Below are 12,007 nucleotides of genomic sequence, written 5' to 3' on the forward strand. Positions count from 1 at the left end.
TGGAGAGAGTCCGGTGAAGGGCTACAAGGATTATTTGGGCACTGGCACACCTGCCTTTTGAGGAGAGGCTGAGAGACCTGGGGCTTTTTAGTCTGGAGGAGACTAAAGGGGGTGATCTAATTAATGTGTATAAATATATGAGGGCTGGGTGTCAAGAAGAAAGGGGCAACCTCTTTTCACTTGCACCCTGTGATAGGAGGAGGGGCAATGGATACAAGCTGGAGCACAGGAAGTTCCACCTCAACATGAGGAAGAACTTCTTTACTGTCAGGGTTCCAGAGCACTGGAACAGGCTCCCCAGGGAGGGTGTGGAGTCTCCTTCCTTGGAGCCTTTTAAGCCCTGTCTGGAAGCGTTCCTGCGTGACCTGCCCTAGACTAGATGGTCCTGCTCTGGCAGGGGGGTTGGACTTGATCTCCAGAAGTCCCTTCCAACCCCTAACATTCTGTGATTCTGTGACAAAGGTGATAAAATAAACTCATTAGGATTTCAACAAAAGCAGCATGAGGTCTTACAGCAACAAATACCATTTTTACCTCATAGATGTGTTCTACTAATGGACCAAGTTCTTCTTCTTTTGTAGGTTCATCTTTGGGTTCCCAGTTGTGAAGTGGCAAAATAATTGTTGGAGGGTGAGACACTCTGTAATATATAAAATGTGTTAAAGTTTAGCAGTGATCGGCCACATTGCTTTATGAAAATAATTAAGACCAGTATACAAACCTGAGCCCTTAACAGCATTTTCTTTGGGCACACTCATTAGAATTTGGTGAGGTGAACAATACGATACTTCTTTAAAGTATTACCCAGTCCTTACAGACTACCGAGCACGTGCATTTAGTTTTATACTTCCTCTGAGAGATGGTCCTTTCCAGACAAGGGTGTGACTTTTCCTCTGTTTGGAAAGAGCAATGCAGCCCGTTGGACATTTACATCATTCTCACTGATGAGGTATCTGAACACATTATCCACAAAACAAGAGTAATGATATGTAAATAAATGTATTTTCTCATTTCTTCTTAAAGCCATAGACGTTTATTGTTATGCATCTTCCTGCCCTGCAATATATGGGACCCCACCTGGAGTACTCTGTCCAGCTCTGAAGCCCTCATAAAAGAAGGACATGAACCGGTTCCAGAGGAGGGCCACAAAAAATGATCAGAGGGCTGGATCACCTCTCTGATGAAGAAAGGCTGTGAGAGTTTGGGTTGTTCAGCCTGGAGAAAAGAGGGCTCCAGGGAGATCTTATTGCAGCCTTTCAGTACTAAAGAGACCCTATAAGAAACATGGGGACAAAGTTTTCATCAGGGCCTGTTGCAATAGAACAAGGGGTAATGGTTTTAAACCAAAAGAGGGGAGATTCAGACTAGATTCAAGGAAAAAATTTTTTACAGTGAGGTGGTGTCAGACGCAGAAAGCACAAAACGAGCACAAATCACAAAGCTCGACACTGCCAACAAACATCTGGTGCCAGGGCAGACACAGGGGCTGAGTGACGACTCAGTGGTCTGTGCCCTTGAGGCCCAGACAAGGGATGTGGAATGCAGTGGAGGCTGCTTACCCCATTCTCCCACCTAGTTCATGGCAGTTTACTCCCTGCAAGTGCAGATAAGGAAGTTTTGTGCTAATTACAATGAATAATTGTTTGCCCGCAGCCCCATCCTCACACTTTGAACATCAGTAACAAAAAAAGGTATAAATATAATTCCCTTTTGGACCCAGTTTTGGGACAAGAATTCAGCACCAAGTCACAGGGACAGACTGACGGGTCTGTTCTCCTCACCCTCCCCAGCAGGGACACCTTTTGGTAAGACTTCAGGCGTTGGCTCCACTGAGTGATTTTCCCCACGAGATTATTATTATTGTAATTGCAATTGCTTTGTAGAGCTGTATAGCCAGTCTTCAGCTTAGTGTATTTATCACTGGCAATGATAAAGACTCTGTATGTTGGGTGCCACTAACCCGTGCTGCTCGGGCACCCAACGGCTTCTGCTGAATGCAGCCAGACCTACAGCACCAGGCTGCTCCTGCATCTGAGGGCAGACCCACACTCACAGGTCAGACCTACAGTCACAGCTCTCATTGGAACCTGTGAAGACACAAGTTCAGCCACCCCTAGCCCCTCTAATATCTGAGGACCAGCTAGAAAGCAAGGGGTTTTGTCTCTTAACAAATTTGTTTCTCCATTACCAACACCTACCCCTTTCCCTTCACGCAACAGATGGTGAAACACTGGCCTGGGTTGCCCAGAGAGGTGGCAGAATCTCCATCCCTGGAAACATTCAAGGTCAGGTTGGACAGGACTCTGAGCAATGTGATCTAGCTGAAGATGTCCCTCCCCATGGCAAGGCTGTTGGACTCTTAAACGTCCATTCCAACCAAAACCATCCTATGATTCTATATTTAACTGCTCTGACTGTAAATTCCTTCTGACCTCTGTTATTATTCCTTTAAAGAGACGTGCAAAGTAGTCTTTCATTTTACAGGTAGGAAACTGAGGTACTGCGACTTCCATAAAGTCACAATGGACACTGGTGTATCAAAAAACTGAAACCTGGACTAGAGCCTGAAATAGTGCTCCAGGCTACTCATTTGCTTTGCAAATAGACTGGCAGCTAAGGCATTCCCTGAAACACTGTTGCAACTTGCAACATGTAAATCAAACATAAATGAAGAAAACAGTGACTTAATATTTGACATCTTTCTTTCCGCCTGCTATTTTATTTTTCCTTTCCTTCTCTGTCTGACCTCAAGAAAGAGGTCAAACAGTTTACTGTTAAAGTTGCTACTTGAGTCACAAGCATTTTATTTCCCATAAAAAATGGAATTTCCTTGGAGGGGGTCTCATTCAGAGCCAACTGTAACCTTATTCAGTTGAGAAGTTGGAAAATCAGATCCCAAGAATTTCTTTTAGCATGGTAGGTGAGATCTGGCAGAGATATCTGTCATCTGCTAGTACTGGAAGTAGCTCTTGGTGATAAAATGGTATTACCCTTTCTTTACAAGGGTCAACGCTCACTCAATTTTGCTGGACTCCAGGATCTTTAGCTTAAAGAAAAACCACAAAATATCACTGCTTGTTTTGCCAAAGCTGGTAGTTTGCTGACAGAAGCCTGTTAAAAAAGAATTGCTAATGAGTTTTTTTTTCAGCATGTAATATTTGACTAAAATGACAGACTTCTATTCACCAATGTTAATTCACTTTCCCTTGAGTCTCAACAGAGAAAGCACCACTGCAGACTGCCCCTGAAGAAGAGAACAGAAATCTGGATGTTTTTGTTGCAAATGCTGAGATTTTAAAGTACTTTAGGAAGAAACAAACTGTTCTGGCTTCCAGCACTTACATTCTATACAATGAATAAAATGTATAGAAACTTTTCTACAAAATACAGCTTCTCAAAGCTGTCCAAAAGAACAGCTTTAATACCATCCATCTAAAGTATAACTCTTCATGAAATTTAGGGTATCCTGGAGCATGCTGCTTGCTCTAAATAGTTTCCCAAATTTTAAAAAGCCAGCATTTTGTACTTACAAGTATGTCAGAGGACAAATTTACAATGCAAACCAAATAATAGACTATAGCCTTTTAGGTGACAATAAAGAAAAGCACTGAAAAAGAACATAAAGGAATTATGTTCTATAGAAAATGCTTTTATCTACAATAAGAATTCTACCAGCTGCAAATCCTCCCAGTTCAAATTACTTCCTTCCTGAATCCCTCATTCCCCTCGTGTTCTTTCAGCAGTGGGTAACAACAATTAAAACTATAAAACTCCCATATTTCTATAGCAAAAAAAAAAGGTAAGCAGAATAACAACATTTCAGTTAACAGAGCAACTGCTCATTAAATGAACCAATTAAGGAGTTGTCTTAAATTTCTTTTGAATAGGATACTGAAGAAGATTTCTTCCTTTCTTTGGTACTTGCATGGGTCCACTCTGCAAGTATATATGCATGTATGCATATGCACAATTTCATAAGTACTTTTTGTCAGTAAAATGTACAATGATTCCAGTCCTACTTTATGCAACTCTGTGCAGAGCAGTAGGGAAACCAATGCAAGATATTTTCCAGTCCAAACGCAGACACAACCTCCTTTGTTTTTATCTAGGAAATTCTGAGCAAATAATGGAGCTGTATGCTTTAGCGCCTCTGGGTAATTAGCAAAATCTGTCAACAAAGTATTTGGGAATTTTCCTTTGTACATTCATGCTATAGCTAGTAAGAAAACTAAAAGATTTAAGAGCAAAGTAACTTCAAGTCATTCAATTAAGTAATTGCTCTGTATTTATTGATCTGTTTCTTAGCACTGCAGGCAGCAATTCAAGCCACTTTTTCCACTTGTGGGCATGCTCTTTTTAAGAACTGAGGGTGTCCTGGTCATTTTTTGGTGTCTCATATCTTTACCTGTTACAGAACTTTTCATTAAAAAGAACACGCTATGGCACAGAAAGAACACGTTGGAGGCAAAAATTTTGCAAAGAACACAAAAAGTTTGTAAGATATTTCTATGAAAGTGATGAACAACCTTGCTGAAAGAGAAACCACGGCACTGGAAGCAGCTTTTACTGAAAAGTCTTGTGTATGTATCCATAATCATTTAATTGATGCACTGAAACGCCAGCCAGTCCTTAACTTGCTGTCCACCCTTCAAGCAGTTGCTGACTCTCATTCTCACACAGCTGTAGCACACCAACTAACCCCTTTGATTCTTATTTACTCAGCCTTTACCTCTGTGTTATCTTCCCCTTCACTTTGTATTTTCCATCTGCCTATCCAGTTAATTTCCCTAGATTGCCACTAACTGGAGAAAATTAAACAATACACTTGTTTCTGTTCTTGTTAAACACATTGTCTTTCAACTGCTCTTTTTCAAAAATACAGGTATTAACATATATCCACACAGTCTTTGAGTACCAATCCTCTCTTTTACATCTAACTCTAGCCTTAGGGTTTGTCTTCTTAACCTAGAAAACATTTACAGTATTTTATCAAAAACACTTTTAAAATCTCTGTGATTTAGATTGAATATTACAGCAGAAAACATGATGTCTTATCTCCAAAATGACTGGACTCTGCTGGCACTAGGTAGTCAAACATTGGTTTAGATGTGATAACAATAAATGGATTTTTATAAATCCCCAAAAGCCTAAAAAAATGCCTTTTTCTTGTTGTTGTTTACATGTAAGGCAGCCCTTTGAGGTGCTTCCTATAAGAGACATCTACCCCTCTCCCATCAGCCAGGCCTACTGGTCTGACTGTAGAAGTGAAACTGAGCCATGTACCTCCTATTCCACCCTTGCAGATCCGAGAATGGTTAAGGTCCAGAGAAGAGGAGATGTAGGGAATCTGAGATCCTAGACAAAAAGCATTCAGAGCAATTATTTACTTTAAAAGAACATCTTCCTAAATTTCTTCAGGATGCCAGTTTAGGAGCCTACTTCCAAGACAGGGCAGTCTGAGATTCTAATCACCTAATTGCATTTTATTGCTTTCAAAATTAAGCTCTATGTGAGAACAGAGATAGAAATAATAATCTCTGATCACATCCTGTGCTGCTTTAGTTTCAGTATCCCCTGTGTCAGTGGACAGGCACCTGCTTCAGACAGAAATGTAAGAATACTTCAGCAGTAGCTGGCTGACCTCTTGTGATAGCTCATTCCTTATTTGTCCTTTCTCCAAAGGCCTCACTCTGCTCTCTAATAGTATATGCTTTGCCATAATGTGTTTCACCATTCCAGTCATAAAGGCAGCAGATTCTGCCATAGTATTCAGGATTAAGTGTCTATGTAGTTACACAAACAGACCTACACATACAGGCATTTTGTACTTGTAACACTCATAAACAATTTGAATGCTCAAATAAAACGTTGGCTCTGACTGATGTTACTACAATGTGGGATTCTACAGTGTGCTGCATTTGCACAAAAACTCAGTAAGTTTCCAGGAGTCCATGTGGGCAGTCCTGCCCTGCATGACCTGGTAAGCCCTTAGTAGCTCCATCCTGCAAGGGTGCAGGGTTGAGGCTCTTTGGGAATTCTCAGGTATTCTTTGTGGTTGAAGCATTTGGGATTACAGGATGTCAAAAGACTCACTGCATGGAATATACATGGAAAGTATAGTGGAAAATAGTTATCACTATGAATTGGTATGGTTGAATACTTACCCTCTGATCTGTACTTGAGCCATAGCACTGATGTTGATATGGAGGTTAACCAAATTGCTGGTAGGATTAATCTTATTAGAACTGGAAAAGATATGTACAAGGGTTAAAAAAGGTCATTTAGCAGAACTCTAGATTGTTATAGATACAGCACTGAATACCACACAGCCTACAATTAGGAAGTGATGCAGGCCATGACGCATATTACACAATGGACTTGCTATTGCCCCTCTTCAGCCTTTGAAGATACTAGTACCTAAGTTTGGTATTATCTGAGCTCATCACATGTTTAACAATATAATCAACTCAAGTTTCCTTTAAAGAATCCTATGTGTGAATATGATGCTACAAATTTGCTTTGCTCAGAATATCATATAAATTCCCTTGTTCAACTTGGCTATTGGCATGGATAGCAGCATCTTAATAGAAAACCAGTGTTTCCTGCATTGGTAAGCAGTGTTAATGAACAATATAGGCTTTGTTCTCATAAAATTTACTTTTTGTGATTCTCCAAACTTGTGACTTCCGCATAACAGAGTCTCTGGAGAAAAAGAACCAAAATAAAGCATTTGCCTGTCTTATTTTCCCCCTTCCCGTACCCAAGAGAGTGTTTACACTCTTAATCCCTCTGAGCGGTGTAAACAAATCACTACATTTAAAGCCCAGTGGTGTCATTAATTGTCTTTTCATACTGCAAATCCTTAGTAATAAAGGTAGTTTCTCTTACTTCCAAAGGCCATTCCTATGATTGCAGCCCATTCATGTAAAGAAAGGTTTTGCAGGTTCAAATTCATGAGGATAGTGAAAATAAGTAACTCCAGACTTAGAATTAATTCAATTGTGGGATTACTGATAATAAGATTGGAGGTTTTGTTTTTTTGTTTTTTTTTTTTTTCAAGCAAGTGTGGAAGTACTTCCTTGCTTCAAGGAGACTAAGTTTCTATTGCTGTCACAGTTTACTGTTACCACATCTGGGTAGCATCAGTCAAATGGAAATGTTCAGAGGAGGCCAGCATTCCCAGTGACTGACTCCTGAGGAGAAGAGAGCAATACTGCTTTGATCCAGGCTTTCTGGTTACAGATTGCTAAAATTAGGAGCAGCCCTAATTTGTTTGTAAACCAATGCAGATTCCCCTCAAATATAATTTGAACTTTTGATGTAATCCTCTATAGCCATTGCTTTGAGAAGTACAGACACTGCTTAAAGTATAAAAATGACTATATTACTAATTTGTTAGAATACTGCTCTCTGATTTGTATAATGGGACTACTTTCCACAGAGTTAAAATATGGATTATGGTCATATGTATTTGGTATTCAGATCTTGTTTGTGCTTTATGGTATTTTGTAGAGAAGAAAACAGTTTAAATAAAAGTACCAGGACACATTCCTCTCTAGGGGGTATATAACTACCTAGCAAAATCCACATCAGAAGAGAAATCAGATTGTAAGACTACTCAGCCTCTTGCTTATTTCCTATAGGGAATGAACTTCAGTCTTGCAAATCAAAAATATTGATTTTCCACTTGATGTGCTGGAATAATTTAAAGGTCTCTCCTTTGAATAACTCAGAAGGGGACACAAAATCAGACTGTACTGTAGGCACATCTCCTATGCAGGAAGTTTTACTTTTCTTTTCTAAGTAGTTAGGTGTTCTTCAGCATTTGGATACCAGTTTGTGGAAACTTCTTTTTGGTAGCCCAGCAGATTTCCTCCCTTTACATTTCAGCGAGTCACACTCACAGAGGAAGCATAAGAGTTGCTGTCTCCTGAAGTTCAGACTTATTCCTTATTAAAGCATTTTCACTTCTGCGAAAAGTGACCTACCCTCAACTCTCATTACCTAGAAAGATCTAGCTACCCAAAAAGCTCTGAACCTCCCAAATTTCACAGCATGAAAAAGGTAGTGACAATAGCCTCCAATACCCATTTAAAACTGTACTGCTTGCATTAATGGCCTGACAGTGAACAGTGGTATGGACAGGGAACCTACAAGCTAGATGTTATATCTTACATCTTTCCCTGGAGGAGCCCGTGCCTAGGTTTCCATGATCTCCAGCTCACCCGCCAGAACCGTGGGAGAGGGCTGAGGCCTGACCAGGCACCTCATTGTCTTCTGTGGCATTGCTGTGCCGTTCCTGAGTTTCTGTATGTCCTTTCCTTCAAGGCTTACATTATGGAAACATGACATGTATTTCAAATGTCTCAGTTATTTACCATAGCGAACATGACCAAGGCCCTCATTAAAGCATTAGCAACTAAGGGGGGGGGAGGACGGGCTGCAGAGAAGGCCCCATCAGCAACTCCAGTGTGTATTTGATGAGGACAGATGGAGCAGAAGCCCTGTCACCAAATGAAAAAGTCCCAGGTTTTCTCTTACTGTTATCTATCCTAACACAGCCCATCCTGTTTTTTTTTTATTTTGTCCCTGTGGAGAAAGTACTGCTCAGTATAAAACAGAAGATTATCCAGCAGTAATATTTCAGCCCCACAAACGTGGAGGAAACTAATGGAAAAAGGACAAAGGTTCTACTTCATCAAACTGGAACAGTTTTCTCTCTTCATGCCAATAAATCTGTTGAGCAGATTTTAACTGCTCTCCTCCCATTTTCTGAATTGTCATGAACCAGTTGTGTGTCTTTTTTTTTGCAGAGCATGATATGTTTTTAAATACAGAACTTTGTTACAAAATGATCACTGTTCTTTAATTCTGAAGTGGAAAACGAAGTGCAAATTTGGCACATCTGTAGAAGACCCTTAGCTGACTGGCCAAAACCAGTTAACCTGAATTTTAACAAAATTTTCAGAATAACTCTAATACTGATTTTGCTAAAAGCTAACAAGGCTTCTACTCCACAAATCCTCCTGAAGAAAGCTATCATAGGAAAGCCCATGAAATAACTACTGACACCGAAGAGCTAGAGTGAACTTCTCATACATTAAACTTCAGATATAAATAGGAATTCAGAACTTAAATAACCATACTGTTGACAAAACGTCTAACCTTTTTATTTGCAGCTCAAAATTGATGCTGAAATCTGCATTTTCAAAATGCTGAACAGAAAATCGGATGCCTGTAGAGAACTGAGAAGGAAACAAAAAAAACCACAGGTTACTTTAAAATGGTTGATCTTTCCATATCAAGAAAGCAGTACTGTTCAAGACTGCATTTCAAAGACTTGTATAGAGTACTGTTGCATTTTTAAAGTAGCATAAAATAATATTTTCTAATTGTTTTCAGGAAAAAATACCATCCTACCTGTGTATGTCACCAGATGGAAAACTAGGCTAGACAGAGGACAGATCAAGAGGGGCAGAGAAGCATATTCCCAATACTCCAAAGAACACAGCAGTGGGTCCTTGGTCATCCAGACAGTCTTTGTTTTACTTTGCCAAGCCCAAAGAAAATAATAGCTGTCTGGCACCTCTCATCCCTGCCTCCATCCATGCATGCCTCTGTCCAGGTCTCCGGGGCTTCCTGCTCTCCACGCTGACTCTGACTCTGTAACCATGACATATGAGCTGTGTGCTTTAGGTGTTGTGGGACTGACTGATCTGTTTTTCTTCTAGAGGCTAAATTAGCAGCAACTCGATGTTTAGTTTGATTTGGTTTGAGTTTTCTCCCTGCAGTTCAGTTAAGAAAAATATGACTTCCAAGTTATACTTGCAGTTCACTTTGCAACAACTTGCAGCATGTGATCACAGCAGACAGAGGGTAACACACACAGTCACCAAAACTGACAGAGATAAGGGCTACCACTGGTGCTCCATTGTGTCTCTGCTGACCTCGCTTCCTCCCTCCGATCATTTCTATTTGCTTTTCAGGAAGGGCACCGAGTAGAGCAAAACAAGTTAATTCAGATGACAGAAGGGAATTGCAGAGACAACTAAAGAAGGAATATATAATAGTGTATGGTGGGGTCTCTGTAACCCTCCTGTTGGATGTATTTACAGCCCCAGTATGTAAGTGGCAGGAGAGTAGGGGAAGATGCCACCTACCTTCCACATTAAATTAGTAAAATTGTACTGCCATGTTTACATTAATGGTTTTAATTGTCTCTTTTCAACTGCACTTGCTTTAAATCTGGTAATTTTTGAAATGTGAATTTTGAATTGAGACTGCCAGTAAAGTCTACAGGCTGTAATCCTGCACAACTTCTCATTGCCCCCACCTCCCCTATTGCCTGATGGCAGGACTTCCTGCCAGGTCACTTGCACGCTCTACTTCCAGTTTTTTAAAAAGGATGGTTACATATAGTCATATTCTCCATGTGGAGGAACAATCTTCCCAAGAAATTAATCAAAAGGCATTAGGAAATGAGGACATCATTCCTTCTTCTCTACCAATACCTGATTATATTATAGGGGGCAGGAAGGGAAAAAACAAGAAAAAAGATTTGTCCTCTTGGCATACTTTCCTTAATGTACTTCGGGTGCCATGGTCAGTGACAGGACGCAACAATGCAGAATTTTATGTTTGGGACCTAGATTCAACATCACTGAAGAGGAGGCATTTTCCTCTGTGGGTGTCATTTCAGATGTTTAAGTAATTCCTTTTTACCAATCATATTTAAAAAAAAATTAAAATAATAATTCGTTCAGTTCTCCTTTTCTCACTTGCAGTGGTGCACTGAGTGGTAACACACTTCCAGAATGAGACTTAGCTAAAATGTTTCTGTTGCTTCCTTCAGCTGTCCTATGCTGAAAGCAATATTGTCATCATGAAAGAAATGGCAAATTCAAATCTCGGAACTCTGATTTCAATGTTATAGTTATAGCTAATCTCTCTTTTTGGAAGTAAAATCTTTAAAATCAAAGGATAATGCTCAAATTAAACAGAAGCTGAATAGCTAACTTGTAATAATAAAGATGTAAGCTATTTTTAAGACCACTTTTTGGAAATCATTTTAACAACTGTTTTGATATTTCATTCACCTTTAAATACATAACAATCTTTTTAATCTGAGACAAAAATTCAGATGTATTCAATTCAGCACTTCTCTCTCTTTTTTTACTGATCAGTTTATGTAAATTTGTTTCCATTTATAGCAGCAAATAAAGATCTGATGAACCAAAGATAAAATTTTTCTCAGAGCAGACGTGAACTGCAGTTTTGATGATCTATTATACCCTTGAGGCTTAATCCCTTATTTAATACTGAAACACACTCCTACTGTATGAGCCTAATAAGCTGCAGATGTTGCCTTTGTATGGTCACACACCTTTGTTAATGTCAAGTAGCCCTTGACGCTACTACTAATAATGGGGGGCATAGATGCTCATATGCTCTTGCTGAAAACCCACTGAGACCAAAGGAGCTGAATTTGCTTGAGCTTGTAACTTGGCAATCACTCAACTGCCTTATTTTACTACGACATTAATCTTACTGAAACAGTTCAATTTTATTCAAAAATTTCCAAGCAAAGTTATTTTCATTAAAATTGTATTATTTTTCATGTTAGTAACATCACGTATCTTTGAAATATATGACAATTCTGCTATTACTGATAAGCTTTACTTTATGTTTGACAGGATTTAGAACCACTAGGAGACAGAGAACTAGCTTTTTTTTGAAGTGTCTTCCAGTGCATATGAAAGCTAAAACCTCTGTGCTCTTGAAGAATCAATATAGCAAGTACCAAGCAACAGGCAAGATCTTCCAAGCTCCCCAGTCTTCTAACCTTATTTCTATTCATTTCTATTAAATTCCAAATTGTTCTACCAAAATTTATAATAAAACATACATTCTACTTGCTAAGGCTGCCGAACAGGCACTAGGAAGCTTGCCAGTATTATCCATTTCAATGCCATAAATCAGCACTTTGAGCACTCTGAGAATGAGATGG

General features: G+C 39.5%; 1 protein-coding gene across 1 annotated transcript in view; it reads right to left on the reverse strand.

The window, feature by feature from the left end:
* Window positions 1–534: 534 nt before the first annotated feature.
* Window positions 535–12,007, reverse strand: part of LOC103778322 (integrin alpha-8) — a gene marked incomplete at both ends in the record, with an annotated part of 52,433 nt that continues 40,960 nt past the window's right edge. The window contains 3 exons of the mRNA XM_008945904.1: window positions 535–640; window positions 6,165–6,245; window positions 9,166–9,245. Of these exons, the coding sequence (XP_008944152.1) occupies window positions 535–640; window positions 6,165–6,245; window positions 9,166–9,245 (267 nt within the window). The remainder of the gene's footprint in view (window positions 641–6,164; window positions 6,246–9,165; window positions 9,246–12,007) is intronic.

Source organism: Merops nubicus, unplaced genomic scaffold (genome assembly GCF_000691845.1).
Source record: "Merops nubicus isolate BGI_N331 unplaced genomic scaffold, ASM69184v1 scaffold4238, whole genome shotgun sequence".
Taxonomy (NCBI): domain Eukaryota; kingdom Metazoa; phylum Chordata; class Aves; order Coraciiformes; family Meropidae; genus Merops; species Merops nubicus.